We start from the raw sequence: 21766 nt of genomic DNA, 5'->3' as shown, positions 1-21766 counted from the left end.
TTCGCTGTCTCTGACAGAATTACAATGTCATCGGCGAACCTCAAAGTTTTTATTTCTTCTCCATGGATTTTAATACCTACTCCGAATTTTTCTTTTGTTTCCTTCACTGCTTGCTCAATATACAGATTGAATAACATCGGGGAGAGGCTACAACCCTGTCTTACTCCCTTCCCAACCACTGCTTCCCTTTCGTGTCCCTCGACTCTTATAACTGCCATCTGGTTTCTGTACAAATTGTAAATAGCCTTTCGCTCCCTGTATTTTACCCCTGCCACCTTTAGAATTTGAAAGAGAGTATTCCAGTCAACATTGTCAAAAGCTTTCTCTAAGTCTACAAATGCAAGAAACGTAGGTTTGCCTTTCCTTAATCTTTCTTCTAAGATAAGTCGTAAGGTCAGTATTGCCTCACGTGTTCCAGTATTTCTACGGAATCCAAACTGATCTTCCCCGAGGTCAGCTTCTACCAGTTTTTCCATTCGTCTGTAAAGAATTCGTGTTAGTATTTTGCAGCTGTGGCTTATTAAACTGATTGTTCGGTAATTCTCACATCTGTCAACACCTGCTTTCTTTGGGATTGGAATTATTATATTCTTCTTGAAGTCTGAGGGTATTTCGCCTGTTTCATACATCTTGCTCACCAGATGGTAGAGTTTTGTCAGGACTGGCTCTCCCAAGGCCGTCAGTAGTTCCAATGGAATGTTGTCTACTCCGGGGGCCTTGTTTCGACTCAGGTCTTTCAGTGCTCTGTCAAACTCTTCACGCAGTATAGTATCTCCCATTTGATCTTCATCTACATCCTCTTCTATTTCCATAATATTGTCCTCAAGTACATCGCCCTTGTATAGACCCTCTATATACTCCTTCCACCTTTCTGCTTTCCCTTCTTTGCTTAGAACTGGGTTTCCATCTGAGCTCTTGATGTTCATAGAAGTGGTTCTCTTATCTCCAAAGGTCTCTTTAATTTTCCTGTAGGCAGTATCTATCTTACCCCTAGTGAGATAAGCCTCTACATCCTTACATTTGTCCTCTAGCCATCCCTGCTTAGCCATTTTGCATTTCCTGTCAATCTCATTTTTGAGACGTTTGTATTCCTTTTTGCCTGCTTCATTTACTGCATTTTTATATTTTCTCCTTTCATCAATTAAACTCAATATTTCTTCTGTTACCCAAGGATTTCTACTAGCCCTCGACTTTTTACCTACTTTATCCTCTGCTGCCTTCACTACTTCATCCCTCAAAGCTACCCATTCTTCTTCTACTGTATTTCTTTCCCCCATTCCTGTCAATTGTTCCCTTATGCTCTCCCTGAAACTCTGTACAACCTCTGGTTCTTTCAGTTTATCCAGGTCCCATCTCCTTAAATTCCCACCTTTTTGCAGTTTCTTCAGTTTTAATCTACAGGTCATAACCAATAGATTGTGGTCAGAGTCCACATCTGCCCCTGGAAATGTCTTACAATTTAAAACCTGGTTCCTAAATCTCTGTCTTACCATTATATAATCTATCTGATACCTTTTAGTATCTCCAGGGTTCTTCCATGTATACAACCTTCTATCATGATTCTTAAACCAAGTGTTAGCTATGATTAAGTTGTGCTCTGTGCAAAATTCTACCAGGCGGCTTCCTCTTTCATTTCTTAGCCCCAATCCATATTCACCTACTACGTTTCCTTCTCTCCCTTTTCCTACACTCGAATTCCAGTCACCCATGACTATTAAATTTTCGTCTCCCTTCACTATCTGAATAATTTCTTTTAATTCATCATACATTTCTTCAATTTCTTCGTCATCTGCAGAGCTAGTTGGCATATAAACTTGTACTACTGTAGTAGGTGTGGGCTTTGTGTCTATCTTGGCCACAATAATGCGTTCACTAAGCTGTTTGTAGTAGCTTACCCGCGTTGCTATTTTCCTATTCATTATTAAACCTACTCCTGCATTACCCCTATTTGACTTTGTGTTTATAACCCTGTAGTCACCTGACCAGAAGTCTTGTTCCTCCCGCCACCGAACTTCACTAATTCCCACTATATCTAACTTTAACCTATCCATTTCCCTTTTCAAATTTTCTAACCTACCTGCCCGATTAAGGGACCTGACATTCCACGCTCCGATCCGTAGAACGCCAGTTTTCTTTCTCCTGATAACGACATCCTCTTGAGTAGTCCCCGCCCGGAGATCCGAATGGGGGACTATTTTACCTCCGGAATATTTTACCCAAGAGGACGCCATCATCATTTAATCATACAGTAAAGCTGCATGCCCTCGGGAAAAATTACGGCCGTAGTTTCCCCTTGCTTTCAGCCGTTCGCAGTACCAGCACAGCAAGGCCGTTTTGGTTATTGTTACAAGGCCAGATCAGTCAATCATCCAGACTGTTGCCCTTGCAACTACTGAAAAGGCTGCTGCCCCTCTTCAGGAACCACACGTTTGTCTGGCCTCTCAACAGATACCCCTCCGTTGTGGTTGTACCTAAGGTTCGGCTATCTGTATCGCTGAGGCACGCAAGCCTCCCCACCAACGGCAAGGTCCATGGTTCATTTGCCATCCGATGTCAAATTTGAAATTGAAACATATAGCATTCTTCCTGTTGGCCTGTTCTGCTTTCAGGCTGATTGGGCCGCAGTGGTAAAAGTCAGGCTTCAGGCAAGAAATGACTTTATTGCTCATATGACTCGTTTTGGAATGTATCCGTCACCAGATATCCGGGAGCGATTACTGCACATAGACGTGGCGTTTCAAGCTGTATATATGACAAACATTCGCAGACTAGCATGACTGATGCTCGATTTTTCCATTGCGATCCAGTCAGTTTGAATGGAGAACTGCTGATTATAATAATAATGATCGCGTGCCTCCTGCACGATTTTACGTCACATTTATATTATAGAAATTAGAACATTCTCGAAAATTTGAGAATCTCTGGGGTAGATATCTTGCCAGTATCAATGTCGATAACAGGCAAAAATGGTAGAGATTCTCGATTCTGGGAATGGACGAACTGCCTATATAGGTAATTAAATTTCTACGGAACTCTCAGTATGAGACACCTAATCGCGCCTGGCCAGTTTTTGTTTACCTAGTATCGTAACATCTAAATTTTTCTGCCAAGTTGGACGGGTTTCGCTTGTAATCTATACAGTTAGGTCTGAGGTCGGTTCGTGTTGAACCGTACAGTTTATTTAAAATAAAAGCAATCGGGAATAAATAAAGGAATTCTTTTACAACCAGTGATTGCGGATTTTCTCCGAGGACATTATGTTAGTTTTTATAAAAAAAGGACTCAGCTGTCCTCCAGATCTCCGGTTTCAGAGTTTCTGTGATTTAGAGAAGTCCGCTGCCCGCCGATGTTGAACGGTCGCCAAAACCTCGTTGCTCGTAGGAGAGATGCCCCGCCCACGAGGAGCTCGTTTTAGGTGGGACATTAAACTTGTGCAGCACGCTAGAAAGCCGGCCGCTCTTTCGAGAGCACAACGGCCAAAAAAGTAGGCCAACTTATGGACGGGTGCGCTGGTGCAAGGTTAGAACGGAGGCTGCGCAAGGGCGTGAGTTCTTAGGGGTTTAGATTCCCACAGTAAACAAAATGAGAGAGTAGAGAAGGGAAGAAAAAAGGGAGACAGACGTAAATAGGCGAAAACAGAGCAACACGGCAAATAGTAACCCACAGAAGAAGTTGATGAAACCGTTACCCTCAATACTCGAAACAAACTGTTGTTAGGTCAAGAAAAACTATGTACAGGAAACGTGAGTGTACGTTGTCCTATCGTTATTCTAGTTATTGCACCTCTTCTTGCTTAGTCCCGTTACTCTTTCTTAGACCCGTTACTGAACCGACTGAGTAGTTACGCACAAGATAGATTAACGTGAACAGCTGCATCAAATCAGCCTTCGATCACATCATCGTCATGATCAACAACAACAACAACAACAACCACTACCACCACCACTGTGACACCTGTATCTGTAGAATGTAAATTTGAATCGCTTTCTTTCCCGCAGACGTGAACTGATGTGAAGTTCTCGGGCTTACAGGCAGGTGAGCTCGCGAAAATGGCGCTGTTTTTTTCCATTTTCACTTCGGTACAAGGTGATTCAGTCCGCTGGAAGATTATGGGAGTGACATTTGTCGTAACGTCGCGTCGTATCGACGAACTAATCCGGCAGGTAACCGGAGAACTGTACATCAATTTTTAATACTTTCTTGGGTACATAGCATGCCCGGAAAGAGCTGAAAATGACGGCTCTGCCCTCCTCAAAGAAGCAGTCGTTTGTTTAAGTCACTCGAGAAACGAAGGGTAGGAAGCGATGGAACGAAAGTCGTAGGACCGATACCCGTACTTGCAGGCCCATATCGCTGATCGCACTAGTACGGGACGTGTTTTATGTTCGCCTGTTATGACGTTTTTGGAGAACGAAAATCTCTTCGACCAAAATTAACACGGATTTCGCGAACAGAGATCTTGCGAAACCCAGCTCGCGCTGTTCATCGACGAGAACGCCGTAGTTGAAAGTGACGAGGTCGATGCCTCGTTCGCTCGTGGTCGTGCGGTAGCGTTCTCGCTTCCCACGCCCCGGTTCGATTCCCGGCGGGGTCAGGGATTTTCTGTGCCTCGTGATGACTGGGTGTTGTGTGATGTCCTTAGGTTAGTTAGGTTTAAGTAGTTCTAAGTTCTAGGGAACTGATGACCATAGATGTTAAGTCCCATAGTGCTCAGAGCCATTTGAACCATTTGATGCCTCGTTCCATAAGGAATTGGGTACAGTTTCGCACTGTCGTGTAGTGATTAAAACACGAGCTTACCGAGCATGTTACTGGGTTCGAGACTGTCTTGCAGAGATATGTCAGCTCGTAGATCTGAACGGAACGAAATCGACAGACAAAAGGTAATGTCAGGAGCCCGCAGGGAAATAGTGTTATAGAGTAGTTACTGATTATATACAGTAGATGCCGACAATTGATCCTGAAAATAAATATACGTAACGCATTGCGCGTAAATAGGCGAAGATATCCTCTACTGTCCGATTCCACCATTGGTGAGAAGTCGCTGGAAACAGGAATTATCATAAATACCTGGAGCGACCTAAAGTGGAAATTGCCATATACAACGAACATTAGGAAAAGCAAGTGCCAACCTCAGGTGTATTGGGAGAACCTTAACGAGGCGTAATTCGTGCACGAAAGAAGTGGCTTACAAATCGCTCGTTCGACCGGTTCTTGAGGACTGTTCATCAGTCTGGGACACTTACTAGGTTGGATTAACGGAAGAGATGCGGAAGGCCCGACGAAGAGCGGCGCGTTTCGTCACGGGATCGTATACACTGCGCGAGACCGTCACGGAGATGCCGAACAAACTCCAGTGGCAGACGAGTTGTGTTATCACAAAGAGGTTTACTGTCGAAATTCCGAGAGAGCGCATTCAGGGAGGAGCTTGACAACATATTAGTACGTCTCACGTATGTCTCCCGAAACGACTGGAGCGGGAAAATCAGGGAAATTAGTGCTCATACTGAGGTTTGCCGACAGTTTCTTCCGACGCGCCGATAGCGAATTGAACGGGTAAAGACAGTGGTCCCTCTACATGTACGCGCGATTCCTCTGTAATATACACATAAGTGTTTGGCAATTTTATGATTGACGTCGCGTGGAGGGACCTCGCTGCAGCGAGAAACGCCCTCATTTTAACGCTACCACCTCCAACTCGATTATCACACCTCTGACACTTTGTCCAGTTTCACGGTAATACAAACCAAGCTGCCCTTCCTCGATCTGTTTTCGTGCCCTCCGTTAGTACTAACTAGTAACAATTCCAATACCGCGCAGCAGTGGTCCAGAAGAGGGTAGCTTAGTGTAGACAGTCTCTTTAGAAGACTTCACCTTCTAAGTGTTCTGCCAATAAAACACAGTCTTTGGGTCGCCTCCCATACATTTTTTGTGACTGTTACAATTAAAGTTGCAAAAAATGGTTCAAATGGCTCTGAGCACGATGGGACTTAACATCTGAGGTCATCAGTCCCCTAGAACTTAGAACTACTTAAACCTAACTAACCTAAGAACATTATACACAATCACGCCCGAGGCAGGATTCGAACCTGCGACCGTAGCGGTCGCTCGGTTCCAGACTGAAGCGCCTAGAACCGCTCGCCCACACCAGCCGGCTTAAAGTTACATGTAACTATAATTCCTAGCTATTAGTTGAGTCGTCAGCTTTTAAATTTGTATTACCTATAATGTAACCGAAATTTAACGTGTAATATATATTCGCGACGCTCCCTTAGGGAAACTTCTGCTTCACTAGATGACTTCCGGAACGTTACTATGACCGACGTGACTTTTCTGACAAGGAAGACACGAATGTAGTTGCACAGGTGACACGATACTCCGTAGGAACGCAGTTCGGCTAGCAGGAGCGTGTGAGGAGCTGTGTCAAAAGCCTTATGATGATTTAGAAGTACGTAATCAACTTGAGGTCCCCTAAAATAATGTCGTTTGACTAGGGCCTCCCGTCGGATAGACCGTTCACCGGTGCAAGTCTTTCGATTTGACGCCACTTCAGCGACTTGCGCGTCGATGGGGATGAAATGATAAAATCTCCGGCCCAGCTGGGAATCGAACCCGGGCCCTTAGGATTGACATTCAGCTACCGGGGGCGGACAGGTCACCTGTAATTGGCACTCATTACTTCGTAAGACTATCTACAACAACATGTGTTCTCTGCAAGCCACTGCGAAGTGCGTGGCAGAAGGTACTTCCCGTTATACCAGTTATGAGGGCTTCTTCCCGTGCCATTCACGTAAGGACCGCGGGAAGAAAGGTTGCACGATTGCCTCTGTGTGCGCTGTAATTAGCGTAACCTTGTCCTCACGATCTCTGTGAGAGCGATTCGCAGGAGATGCTAATACATTGCTAGATTCGTGACTTAAAGTTGCTTCTCCAAACTTGTAAGTTGGCTTTGTCGGGATGGTCGAACGTGAATCTTCGAGCGTCTCTCAGTACAGTTTCTTTATAATATCCATGACACTGTCTTGTGGGTGAAACAAGCCTGTTACCAGTCGTAGTGCACCCTTTTTTTCCCCAGCTAGGGTACGGATCCCACACACGTGGCGAATGCGGGCTGTCCGTAAAAAAATTTCCCCATTCCACTGGTATGTAATAACAGTGAAACTAAGGCTCTTTACATCAAATTGAAAGTAAACAGATCTATTTTTTTCTTGTAGCGTTCGATATGTGCACCTCGAATTGGACGGCACACATCCATCCTGATATCTAGTTCTTCCCACACTTTGGTTCACAAGTCAAGAATAGTAGAAGGAGCAGCCTCTTCAGCTCTTTGTGTCAGCTCTGGCTGAGTACTAGGTGGTGTTTTCTTAAAACCTCCCACACTGTCGTCTTTGGCAACTGAATTTCAGGACTTGCTTTGCGATCAGACTTCTCGGGACTACGAAGGTAAGGTGTCCTGACACGGTCTACGTCCTTTTCGGACACTTTTGTTCGTTCCGTGATTTTCCCTTTACACACACACCCAATCATTTCAATTTGACAGTAGCCTCGGCGAATGTTTTTGTCACGGGGGGAGGGGGGAGGGGGACAGAAGTAACCGAAACGCACATTGAACTGAAATTACAGATTCACTCTTGACAAACTGCAGGACACAAAACGTTTTATGTTCAGAAGTGTCCGCAGCTCGTGGTCAAGTGGCTAACGTTGCTACCTCTGGATCAAGGGCTTCCGGGTTCGATCCCCGGCCGGGTTGGGGATTTTTTCTGACCGGGACTGGATGTTTGTGATGACCTCATCACTTCGTCATCATCATTCGCGACAGTGGCTAGATTGGACTGTGCAAAAAAATTGGACTGTGTAAAAATTGGGACTTTGTACGGGCGCTGATGACCGCAGTTGAGCGCCCCACAAACCAGTCATCATCATCATCACGTTCAGAAGCCGCTACTTCGCGTGTGTGGCGTAAGGCGGGAAAACAGCAAAGCAGTACTCGCGCGTGTGCCTTATCTAGAACTCTTAGTGTCACTCTTTAATTGGGATCTCGAACCAACTGCTACGCTTACAGTTGATACTATTGAAAGTTATAACTGTGGCGTTCTATTATGGACATTTTGTCCATTGTGGAATGGGTCGGGGGGGGGGGGGGGGAGGTTGTATGCCAGTATCCTTTTGTAGACTGACTACATGTCCCTGTGGGCTGCCAATGAACCATTGTGCAGCCTGCTTTACTTGCGATTGTGCCTATGTGATGGTTCCGGTTCATATTCTTACAAACTGTTACATCCACATGTTTGGTATGAGTTGACAGAATCCTACTGTGAGTGACTGCTATTGTATTTTGTGAAATGCTCAGTTATACATTCGTGCAGATTTAAGCTAAATCGTGTTGACAAACTTTGCACCGCGTCGAAATTTATCGAGATCTGACTGAATATTTGTGCAGCTTCTTTCACACATTATTTCACTATACATTGATGGAAAAAAGTCGCAACACTGAGAAAGTGATTGTGCGACATAGACGAAAGTTAGTAGGCGTGTATCCACATTAGAAAGATGACGTTTGTTCTAATTTACGCCAGTCACATAAGAGTGGGCGGTAGTAGCGCCACTGTGAGGACGCAGATCACGTTTACTTTAAATACACGCCGTAATGGTCGTGAGCGTTAGTTACCTTTGAGATTCGACGTGGTGAGTTGATGTTACTAAGAATGCCTCTAATGTGACAAAGACGCCATTATCAGCACCCTGACTCCAACTTTGCACGCCAATGTGGCGATTCGACTTATTGTGCTGCCATTCGTGAACAGCATTCCAGGAGGTGTTTTCCAACAGGATAACACTCGCCCATATACCACTGTTGTAACCCAATATACTCTACGGACTGTCGACATGCTGCCTCGGCCTTATCGATCACCAGATCGGTCCCTAATCGAGCACATACGGGACATCACCGAATGACAACTCCAGTGCGGTCCGCAACCGGCATAACCGTCCCTGTACTGACCGATCGAGTGCAACTGGCGTGGACCTCCGTCGTACAAACTGACATCCGGCAGCTGTACAACACGGTGCAAGCGCGTTTCGTGTTTTCGTTCGACATTCTGGCGGTTACACCGATTATTGATGTACCGGAATTTCACATTTGCTGTGGCTTATCCCGCGCTTACACTAACCTGCGATCTCTCAGTAAGTATTGCCGAAGTTTCATTACTCTACATTAATTGGTTTCTTTTTTGGGATTTTTCCCGTTATCGTAGCTCACTGCATCATCTGTGAAAAGACTGAGGTTATTATCAATATTGTCAGTAAGGTAATTGACATAGAAGTGTCGTGTGTGGGGAGCGTCGTAGGACCGTTGCTATTCACAATATACATGAATGACCTTGTGGATGACATCGGAAGTTCACTGAGGCCTTTTGCGGATGATTCTGTGGTATATCGAGAGGTTGTAACAATGGAAAATTGTACTGAAATGCAGGAGGATCTGCAGCGAAATGACGCACGGCGCAGGGAATGGCAATTGAATCTCAATGTAGACAAGTGTAATGTGCTGCGAATGCATAGAAAGAAGGATCCCTTATCATTTAGCTACAATGTAGCAGGTCAGTAACTGGAAGCAGTTAATTCCATAAATTATCTGGGAGTACGCATTAGGAGTGATTTAAAATAGAATGATCATATAAAGTTGATCGTCGGTAAAGCAGATGCCAGACTGAGATTCATTGGAAGAATCCTAAGTAAATGCAATCCGAAAACAAAGGAAGTAGGTTACAGTTCGCTTGTTCGCCCACTGCTTGAATACTGTTCAGCAGTGTGGGATCCGTACCAGATAGGGTTGATAGAAGAGATAGAGAAGATCCAACGGAGAGCAGCGTGTTTCGTTACAGGATCATTTAGTAATCGCGAAAGCGTTACGGAGATGATAGATAAACTCCAGTGGAAGACACTGCAGGAGAGACGCTCAGCAGCTCGGTACGGACATTTGTTGAAGTTTCGAGAACATACCTTCACCGAGGAGTAAAGCAGTATATTGCTCCCTCCTACGTATATCTCGCGAAGAGACCATGAGGATAAAATCAGAGAGCCGGCCGAAGTGGCCGCGCGGTTCTGGCGCTGCAGTCTGGAACCGCGAGACCGCTACGGTCGCAGGTTCGAATCCTGCCTCGGGCATGGATGTGTGTGATGTCCTTAGGTTAGTTAGGTTTAACTAGTTCTAAGTTCTAGGGGACTAATGACCTCAGCAGTTGAGTCCCATAGTGCTCAGAGCCATTTTTGATAAAATCAGAGAGATTAGAGCCCACACAGAAGCATACCGACAATCCTTCTTTCCACGAACAATACGAGACTGGAATGGAAGGGAGAACCGATACAGGTACTCATGGTACCCTCCGCCTCACACTGTCAGGTAGCTTGCGGAGTATGGATGTAGCTGTAGATGTAGAGAACACGAACAGGACACTTCCCTGGGTCAAGTCTGATAGTACTCCTAGATCCGTCGACGAGTCTCCAAAGAACCGGAAATACCCTCCGCCACACTCCGTAGCGTGGCCTGTGCAGTGTAGGCGAATCCGTTTCGCAGCGTACAGTAGATGCGGTCGGCTGCGTTGGCGAGGCAGGAGCGGTGCCAGCGAGGGGATGCGCCAGATTTAAAATGGCGCGGCCGGCCAGCGTCTATTTGCGTCCGGGAAGGCGAGGCCGGCGCGGCGCGTCGCGGCGCGGCGCGGCGGCGTCGCCCCGCGGCGGCCAGTGAGGCGCCGCTCGCCGCGGTCCGTGCTGCGCGCTGCGCCCTGCCGCGCGCTCCCGCGTGTCGAGCTTCCGCGACCTCGGCCGAGCCGCGCGCCTTCTCGGGTTGCCGCGGGCCGCGCCCCCTCCCCGCCGCTCGGGTCCGGCCGTCGCCGCGCTCGCGACGCGCGCCTCCTCGCGGCCGTCAGCCGGCATTCCCTCACCACGTGTCCGGACCGGTGTGACGTCAGACCGGGGAAGGATCGCCGACTACCCTCTGACGGAGCTGACATTCGCCGGATTCTACAAATGCCGCTACCGCGAGTTGCCAATATAGCTGTCAGATGTAGTTTTCAGTAACTGCAGACCACCGAGAACCGAGTGGTCGTTATCGGACATTTAGGCAGTAAGGTGGAACTGTCCGTACATTATCCCGGTAGAAAGTGAGCGATTGTACGGCCTCCCTTTAGCGATTTTTCTCTGGTAGTACACACAGGTACGCGATTTAGAGCCACAGACTCTCGGCTACGAGAATGCCGACACGCGCTGTCGGGTCCTCTCCGCTTCTCCCGACCCGCCCCGTTGCGGCGCGTATCCGACTGTGGAAAATGTCGCGTTCCCGTTACACGGGCAGGTGACTGCTCTGCGAGACCTGCGATACTCGTGGAAAGCCGACTCCCGTTTCTCCACGTGTTCCGCCCCTCTGACACTTGCGAATAGTTCCGTTTGGAGACAAAAGGTCTCACCGTCAAAATATCTCCTACGATACGGCGCACGTAACGGAAACGCCGCCCCACTCGTCTAGAGTACGACAACTGAGACGAGAGTTTTAGAAGTGACTGGACCTAAGATTTTGTCATTTTACCTGCACCGTTTAGTAGTTTACTGAAAAGAACTGCAGACACTGTAAGTGTGCCGGAGACTGCCTCTCTCTGAGGGAGGTTTTCGACTGAATGTGGAGTCGTGAGACTGTTACACGTGAACACTGAAAGGTAGTGATCTGAAGGTAGCAGATGTCCGTCTTCTGGCTGCCGGAGCTGGAGTGTCGACACTGTGTGGAGAAATGTCTGCCCTCGACCGGTTACTGCCGTTTCGTGATAAGAGTCGTTACGCAAACTTTGTGCCGGTAGAGTACCGGTCGGTGCAGTGTGCCGAATGGATAGTGAGACCGGTACTTTGTGGACTGTGGCGTACGGGATCGTAGGGGCCGTGTGGGGGCTGTTGCTGATCGCGTCACTGATTTCTCTGCTCTTCGGCGCACTCGAGCCCTTCACCCGCTCGTGTCCCCGTCGTTCTCTCGCCGGCGTCCGCTCCTACTGCCGCGTCGGCTACGTCTCGAAATGTCGCGGCATCTCGGTGTCTCCGGTAGCGTCGTGTTTTGTCGCTTCGGAGGTACGGTCGTGGCCTTTTTAACTGAATCTGTTGTGTGGGCTGAGAATGTAGACTTTACCCTTTTGTCCTTTCCGGAATCCTCTACAGTCCCGAACGAGAGGAGTGACCCACTCGCTGCACAATATTCATCGGACTGCTTTGTGGGGGAATTAACCACTTCCGAATAGATCGTCTGTGTGTAACACACGTGTGGCAGTACACTTGCTTACTGTAATTTACCGCTGTCATCCTCAGTTAATATCTCACACATTGTCTCGATGAATATTGCCGATGTTTGTTGCTAAATTAATTGTAATAGTGTAGTGACATCCTTACTGAATTTCAGTTTTTACAAATTCTTCATTTTCTCTGTCTGCTTTTAGCAATTCCCACTTCTGCTGTTGTTAGTGACTGTCCACCAGTTTAAGTTGATATTGCTTTAACACACATTTGAAATTGGTTCATACTTTTGAATTTTTAGGAGTTGTGAGAGTGAAACTGGGATATGTTCATTCTGAAAAGTGGAAAGTGGCAAAACCACCAACTCTGCTTAAGAAGTTGAGCATGACCCATTCACCACTCTTACACATTTTTGTTCACTATATAATATGTTTTATAATTTTAATTTCAGTTTTTAAAGCTTGATTAGTAATTAGTAATAGCTGTTCTATTTTTACTTTTTTATTTTTTACTTTGTTTTCAAAATCTTGTACTTGCAATGTCTCTACAGTGTTAACAGCTTTTTCACTATTTTTGAGTTTTTTTCTTTGTTTACATACAATGCTTGTGTACATGTGGCATTAACCAGCATTATTCCATTGTGAGTGTACTGTCAGCAGCTATTGAAATTTAAATCATCTCTCATGTCTGTAGTGTGTTCCTGTGCTTCTTAACACCTGTTTGTCAGACTGTATATTTTTTTTAATTTTTTTTTTTTTTTAGAACTGACTGACAAAAATATTATTGAATTCAATTCATGTGCTCAGCTACACAGCACCAAGAGAGCTGCTATGGGACAGCTTTGTTTCAATGTGCAGAAATGCTGAGGTTTCTTTGTTTCACTTTGGATCTATTGATTTCCACTCTTAATTGATCTCTATTACAAATTTGCTAATTTTATTCACTCATCAACAATTTAGGTGTAGAATATTTTTCCCTTGTGCACTTTGTTGAACCTTAGAATTGAACATCAATTCTAAGCCATTTTTATGTTGAATTAAAACATATATATTATTCCAGGTTTAGAAACAATTATGCTTAGTCAAGGGAAGGGATAATTCTTTTATATTTTAACACTCACCATTATATATGGTATTGTTTTAAAATCATCCCAGTTGTTAACAACAACTGAAGCACTGAGAACCATAAGGGCCCAAAGCACTGATAGAAAGCTTCAAGGAAAAATAAATGTTTGCAAAAATCAAATTTCTAGACAAACCACCAGTCTCATAGGTCTGACTTTTTCAACCAAGTCTCAACATCCTGTATTTCCTATGAAAACATAATACATATACTTAATTTTATGAAATATTAATTAATATTTAGGATTATACTTTGGTTGGTTGGTTGATTTGGGAGAGGAGACCAAACAGCGTGGTCATCTGTCCCATAGGATTAGGGAAGGATGGGGAAGGAAGTCGGCTATGCCCTTTCATAGGAACCATTCTGGCATTTGCCTGAAGTGATGTAGGGAAATTACAGAAAACGTAATTCAGGATGGCCGGATGCAGATTTGAACTGTCGTCCTCCCATATGTGAGTCCAGTGTGATAACCACCATGCCACCTCACTCATTAGGATTATATTTGTTATTAACGTTAAATCTTAAAATTTCCATATGGACTAGTGACATATTGTCTGTTCACAGTTGTGAAGTTTATAATTAATGTGAAACGAGAATCACAACATAAAAGAACAAATACTAAATGCACCACATCCACAATTATAACCTATTCCAACAATTAATGGTCCTCATTACCATCATTTTCAATAAGGACATTCTGTGGCTTGAGGTTCAGATAAAACTGCCGATATACCTCTGATTATCAAACACTACTTACACATATGTGATGTAGACACTAAATTCAGAGCAAAACAAATTATGATCTGTGTTTCTGTCCCATATGGAAATGAATATCTGAGACATTGGTGAGAGTTTTTCATAAATGTTCATATGTACCATGGGGGCCTACAAATATACATGTAGATAAAGATGGTTCAACTGATGGGAGCATGCACACGTGCTAAAATTTCGTAATTGATGACAGAAGGTTTTGCTTGAAAATCTTACAAAATGTCTAGCATCTAAATGTTTGTATTGGAATGATGATTGGATGAAAGAGAGAAGAAACAATCCAAATTCTGAACTGTAGCTGAAGTAGCAGAATTAAGAAACATTGCTACATTAAACTGTCATTTCACAAATATTTTTCTTTGTCCTGCTGAGCTATTAATTTGCTTTTGACAATAATGTTGTAGAATCTATTATTTTGATACATGTGCTCACAGGATTTTGTAGATTAAAAATATTTTTGTCAGTCAGGGAAAGCTCTCTTCATGCAAGTAGGTTGTGGCTCGTAGTTCAGTGTGGTCACTCTGTAACCATGATGGATTCAGCCAATGCAGCAGTAACTTTCAGGTAAGCATAATACAAAGTTATTTGTCATCAGAATCTAATTACCTATAGCAGGTGCAGAGGATCATAAGAAGACGTACATCAACAACTAACAAAAAAGGTAATGTTTCAGAAGAATTCCTTTTTTAAAATTTTAGATAATCCAGAGGTAAAGTATATGCTGAATTGTAATGGTGCTCTTATTGTTATTATTTTACTATTTAATTTAATTTACTTGTTATGGCAATAATTATCTGATACGATTTTATGTTGGAGCTATAACTCCAAATAAATAAGTTGGTGTATGTAAGTTTGTGTGTGTGTGTGCACGCGCGCGCGCACGCGTGCGCGTGTGTGCATACACACCTGTTTGAGAGAGAGACTTAGAGAGCATGGATTTCCTTCGTTCTCCATAAATCCTGTGTACTGAATTGAAAGCTTTTAAATAGTGCAGTCCCCCACATATTTGCAGTTTCCTCCCCCTGATATTTCAGCTGAAATGTGACCTATAAATGAGTTGATAGTACAAAGTATGTCATCATCAGTTCTGTTTATAGTAAATGAACTGACCAAGTAAAACGAAAGCAACTGTGAACAGTTTTCCAAAAACTTATGGAGAAATTACTGGGAAAATCTTGTAAGCTTAAAGTAAGTGATGATAGTTTGAAATAGTAGTATAGTTATTATAAACTAAACAGATTTTATAATCACTCTGTTTAAAAATTCAGAAGTTAGGAATTATATAAGGTGTAAAAAGCTATTTTAGAATGTTCAGAGGAGGTAAAGAGAATTGTTTTTTTATGTGACAAAAATTTCACAGGTGAACTGTTTACCGAATTGGGGTATGTAGAGGTTTTGATACTAGTAATGTTTAGAGATGTTACTGAAATTGTTGTCCATTTACATTAATGTACAAGTGTTATCTGCTTGTACTGGTACTATTTATGACCCTCTGATTGGAATGTATCATCTGGCTAAATGGTTATGGAGAAAATTATCAAGTTTTTCTTTATGCAGCACTACCGGAAATGTTGGAGAATGTGCCTCTACCAGGAAGGCAATGAATATTGTTCCAGCATGACAGGGCCCCATCACGCTTCACTGTTGATGTTAGAGTACGTTTGGACAAAGTTTTCCCCAGTTATTGGAGTGAGAGGAGTGGGTCAGTACCATGGCTATCACTTGCTCCCAACCTCACTCCAGTGGATTTCTTTTCGTGGGCATAACATGAAGTGTTTGATGCACAAGGCACCAATAGACACACCAGTAGAGCTGAATGCACATTCGACCGAAGCTGCAGTTATTACTTGTGAAACTACTGGTTGTTTTGAACATGTTAGACAAGTATCATCTTACAGTCCATGTAGATTTTCACATCAGCTGTGAAATACATGAAACTACTCCTCATTCTCTCTCTCTCTCTCTCTCTCTCTCTCTCTCTCTCTCTGTGTGTGTGTGTGTGTGTGTGTGTGTGTGTGTGTGTGTGTGTGTCTTGTACATCTGTGTGATAAGGTTCAGTTGTGGAACTGTGCTTAATTGTGTAGTAATCAGTTTACTGGTACATTACACCATATAACAGAGAAGTTGAATAATAGATTTCTTGCTTTTGCTATTGAATTGTGTAAGTTTTGCTTTTTTAAGTTATGCTTCTTAAAAATGTCTAAATCAGAATCTTATTTTTCAGGCTCAAAAATAGGTTTAAGTTAGATTTTTGTAATTTGAGTTTACTGCTTTATACATAAGGTTTTAGTACCTTATTGCCTGTGCTTAGATGTAATGAGATTCAATCCACTCATGTCAGGCTGTTTTCAGAATCATTTCTTCAAGCAGAATTACTATTTGGCAGGGCTTTGTAAATACATTATTTATTATATAAGTCTTTGCTCTATAATAATAACCTAAAAATATTTTTTTATGAAAATTTTCTGCCCTAATTTTCCTCATCTTAGGTTTCTTTTTTGTTAAATTAGGTAACATACTTCCTTTTTAGGCTATAGCTAGGGCTTTTCAGTGAGGGTTGAAAAATTTTTGCATAGTTGAATTGTTTCTGTCTACAATGAGTAGAACATTGAAATAAACAGAAGGTTTCTCTATAACTTTCTAGCTGCAGTTTGATGTATTAGGGCCTACCTGGTTAATGCCACGTTTATACATGATTGTTGTATTTTGTATTCCTTATCTTTATGCATTATATTCTTTACCCTTGTAACTGTAACAAGGAACATTTGCAGGAAATCAGTGCTTCTCCACGTCTCTTGCGTGGCTATTCACGAACTCCAGGAAATGAACGCGGTGGTCTTGCTGGCTTGCGTAACATTGGAAATACAGTGAGTACTGTTCAAAAACTGTAGTTTTATTAAAGCTCACTTTAATTATAGAATCAAAACAATATGAAGGAAAATGAGTGATAATGATCTTCTTCTTGAAATAGTTAAGGCCCTCCAGGCTTTGTATGGATGAGCAGACTAGTATAAAGGGATGCAAAGGAATTACAAACATTGGCTGCAAGTGGTCATTGATTTAAATCAATGGTGAAAGTTGAAGATTTGTGCTGGACTGGGGTTCAAACCAGGGTCTCTTGCTTAGTGGGCAGATGCTATGACCACTAAGCCATCCAGACACAGTGATCATCGCAGCTGTTGGGACTACCCTAGCAAGCCTCCCATCAGATCCAAATTCTCAACTTATCCACACACTACTAATGTAGTGCCCCTTCCCCATTATCCTCATCATTCACGGTCTTTCACCGATTCCTGTAAGAGTTCGAACCTGATGTTCATCTGCACTGAAGAGATCACTGGCCTTCCGCACCTTAATTATGTTTATGTGGTGTCTGTTCTTTCATACGTGACCCAAAGTTCACACTGTGTATGAGGGACAAGGGATCCCATAACAAAACTAAAATTAAAATAATTTCTAAACTATATATGCATCTTGGGGTTTTACAGCAAGCATTCCTTCATTTGGTAACAGGGAGGAAAGTGTTGAAAGAAGCAGAACTCTTTAGTGATTGAAAAAGCTACGTAGGATCCCGACCTAAGAACTCCACAGAACAGTACTTGCAGTAAATCAAAGATGAAATTTTAAAACCTGACAAACTGCAATTTGAAGAGAATGTTGTGCATGTGATCACAGGTAAGAGATGAAAAGAGTGATAAAGGAATTTAGATGAGATGAAGATTAAATGTGGCCCTGTGAAAGAAAGAACATAAATCAAATAGTGGAGAAAAAGCAAAAAAGGAAAAGTGAATGCATGCACACTTGTGTGCACGTGCTCGTGCATGTGTGCCCCCCCCCCTCACACACACACACACACACACACACACACACACACACACACATGTGGTTTCTGCTGGTGTCTGGTCACTCAGTGTTATGTGATTTTAAACACACACCATTGTGGCACCAAATCTCAGCAGTAAGTGCTGTTTTGTGATCTCCCTACTCTCTTGGCAGTGGCATTTATTGAATTTTCTTTTGTTTTGCATGATCCTTCTATTATGCATTCTCTTTAATGTGGCTGTTTTAAATTACGGGTGTTTTGAACCATGGTTGTGTAAGACACCAGCAGAAGTCATGCTTGAACTACCACATTTACAACTCTACCATCATCAACAAATTATTGCACTGTAGTTTTGTGTACTCTCTTTTGCTTTTTGTTGTTTAAAGCACATTGTTTTCTATTCTTAATTTGAAATTAGTGAAGAGACTAATCCTGGTCCATTATTGCATTCAAGAACCAGTCTCACAATGCCACAGGGATTGGCAGTCCCTATGATCTTTAATGTCACTTCTGCCCTTTCACAGAAGTACCAAACATGGATATAGGCCGCCTGCCCTGTGAGATAGAGAGGTGCTACTTGTTCCGCCATACTGCTACTCTCCCCTGGGGTGATGTAGTTTCTCGATTGTTTATACTCACCACTGAATGCTGCGTTTTAATGTCACCACTTTACTTATTTTCATTTTTATCTTTAATATCCTGTAGTTTACTTCACTGATGCACGCTAAATAGCAAACAAGGAGCTGACACTGCCAAAGTCAGCTACTCAATTGTGCATCTTTAGTTACAAACATCATCCTTTCTTTTGATGTTGTGTTCTTTCCACACTGCCCTCCTTACTTTATAAACAATCTGAATCTGCTATTTATTTATTACTTGTGTATTAATGAAGAGCTACAAAAACTCAAATTGCTAAATATTAATGAAATCAGAAGGCAATTGGAATTGAGAAATTGAGAAAGAGAATACAATGATGAAATTCTGGCAGGAGCGATATTTGGAAAAGAGAGTGAGGAGGTAAAATTGAGGCAGGCACAATTTTGCTTGGGGAAAATAGTTAGCAGAAATAACAGCATAGTGTAGAATTCCCATGCATGAAGTTCTGAGACATTAATTATGGGAGAAATAGCCAAACTGGTGGTGAAGGATGCGTCAAGGTCCAGCTGCAGTGCAGGGCATTTTGTATGTCGGGGTATTGTGTGTTATCAGTATAGACACATCACAGTGTAGACTCCATCATTAAGGACAACTTAGTTGTCATTACACTATCAAAGAAGTGTAACATTATTTGCATTCACCTAATATGTAACATGTTTACTTTCCCTTTCAGGTCATACCAGTAATAGGTTTCAATACAGGTAACAGTGGGGATGAGCGAAGTAATTTGAGCTATAAGATATTATGATGCTCCAGAATCTGAATAACTAGTTTATTGTTACCTAATAAGTGCATATTTGTTACAGTGCTTCATGAATTCTGTGATCCAGTGCCTCAGTAATACAAAACCTCTGCTGGAATACTTGCTCAATGATGGCCACCTGACTGACATAAATACAACTGTTTCTGGTATGAAAGGAGCCCTCATTAAAGGTGGGTGAATTCCAAATTGTGCCTCACATTATGATAATAGTCAACCAAAATCAAAATAAGTTAACAACTCCAACAGGATGTTTGAAGATAGCAAAATAGTCTCGACTTAAAACTGACCGAGTCTAATGTAACTTCATAGAAACTAAAATTAAAAATCTAATAAGTATGGTAAGGGGGTCATTGTAGGAGTTGTCTCTTCTCAAAGCAACAGCCTGTCAGGCCTCTGCTTTCAGATTTTTCCAGTTTTTATTACATAACTAGCCGTGTCCAGCATGTATTGCAATGTCTCTTTTTATTTCTAAGTAGGTCCACATATATAAAGCAGACACAATTACATGTACAAAATTAATGAAACTCAATTATTTTTGTGCATTGAATTAAATTTGAAAAAGTTTATACAAATGCTTAGTGATGTACAATATTTTCAGTATTTCCATCTTATACAAAAACATCTCAGCATGTCCCACTTGTGGACATGCAACATATAACTGACCATTTGGAACACTAATATTTTGCATATGTAATCCACACACTTGAAGCTATTGGCACGTGACTTTACCCAATGTATGCGTATGAAACATATATTTCACATATTCATGAATATTTCACATACATTTCACATATTTCACACATACTTGTACATATATTTTATCCATATCTCTAGTGAATTTTGACTTGCAGTTTCATCTCAATTCTGAGGAAACTTTTTTGGCCAGTAGCTTATTGTTGTTTCATGATAAAAGACAGTCATTGGCAACTGTCAGATTCTGTGATGATTTACACGAGACTCTATAAATGATGTTAAATGTATCTGTGGCATGATCTCTGGCTCCGAAACATGCTAGACAAATTATTGGTTCAATGCAGTGCTCATTCTCAGAGTGCAGTTCATGCACTGAACAATGCAAATAAGAGACAGGTAGTACTTTAAAGTGTACTTTTCAAAGTATAATTGTAAAATATTCCCACTCAACTAATTGCAGGAAAGAAATATCAACAAGTCATTTTTGTTTGTTTCTACACTGGCAGGGTTTCAGAAAATAGTAGAAATGTGAATGGAGGAAGTACACTTTCAAATTCTTGAAACGACCTTTTTTTTTAATTTTTACCAACATATTTCACAGTACTCACTTGGGGCTGAAGTCCTTGAAGTCTCCTCTTTTGTGACAATTTCACTTTTCATTGCAGGTACTTCATCACTAAAATGTTTCTTAATATCTGAACTAACAAAACCACCACCTTTCATTTTTTCTGACAACACAAGAGTTTAACACATATGTGTTTAAAATGTTCACTGTCCTTTGAAAAGTCTCAAAAAATTGTTTAGTTCATGTCAATATAAAGTGAAGACAGAGGAACAGGTCAACCAAACTATTGTGGGCTATAAACAAGGATGCTTGCTTACTGTAAAATCATTGTTAGAGATCAGCTGCAAAAACAGAATACACTTTATGTTTTGTTCCAAAATATGTTTAATACACTTTCTTCATTAACTCAGCAACCTTTCTTTGCTGTTTCTTGAGTGTGAAGCTACCGCAGATGCAACAAAATTTTTCAGGTGAATTAAGGAAACTTCTTGAAGTTATAGTTGTACACACAACTAAATGGAGCAGTTGTAACAATATTAAAATCTTCATAACACAGTGAGTGTACACATCTATGTCAAAAATCTGTAACTGAATCCAACTAAGTACAAAAATGAAGCAGTTTATGATATAAATTCTTTATACTGTGTCAATGTACACTGAAGTGACAAAAGTCATGGGATACTACCTAATATCATGTCAGACCTCATTTTGCATTGCGTAGTGCAGCAACTCAACATGGCATGAACTCAAAACAATTTGCTGGAATTCCCCTGCCAAAATATTGAGCCCTGTTGCCTCTATAGTAAAAATGTCACCTGTTCAGGATGATGTTGTACTGGTTGTTACCTATCTCATTTCTTGATAACTGAATGATTGTGGAATCTTACGCGGTATATTGTGATAGGACCACATTCGCACCACGTGTTTGTAATTGAGAATAATACGAGTAGTTCCAGCACACTTTCAGCAAGACTTATCTATTAGTAGCTGCTGATAGATTACACACTGCAGATCTCGTTTGTCTAGGGGTCTTCGAAGTTTTGTCTGCAAAAATAATTACTCCAACAAGCATAGCCTGGGTTTTCTTCTTGTTTGAAATAAA

General features: G+C 42.2%; 1 protein-coding gene across 1 annotated transcript in view; it reads left to right on the top strand.

Annotated features, from left to right (window-relative positions):
• The window catches only part of LOC126204359 (ubiquitin carboxyl-terminal hydrolase 2-like), a 278662-nt gene that overhangs the window by 206713 nt on the left and 50183 nt on the right, over positions 1 to 21766 (top strand). Inside the window, exons 4-5 of the mRNA XM_049938734.1 lie at positions 16935 to 17030; positions 19450 to 19576. Coding sequence (XP_049794691.1) covers positions 16935 to 17030; positions 19450 to 19576 — 223 coding nt within the window. The remainder of the gene's footprint in view (positions 1 to 16934; positions 17031 to 19449; positions 19577 to 21766) is intronic.

The sequence above is a fragment of the Schistocerca nitens genome, chromosome 9, assembly GCF_023898315.1.
Source record: "Schistocerca nitens isolate TAMUIC-IGC-003100 chromosome 9, iqSchNite1.1, whole genome shotgun sequence".
NCBI lineage: Eukaryota > Metazoa > Arthropoda > Insecta > Orthoptera > Acrididae > Schistocerca > Schistocerca nitens.
This window is presented reverse-complemented; position numbering and strand designations above follow the sequence as displayed.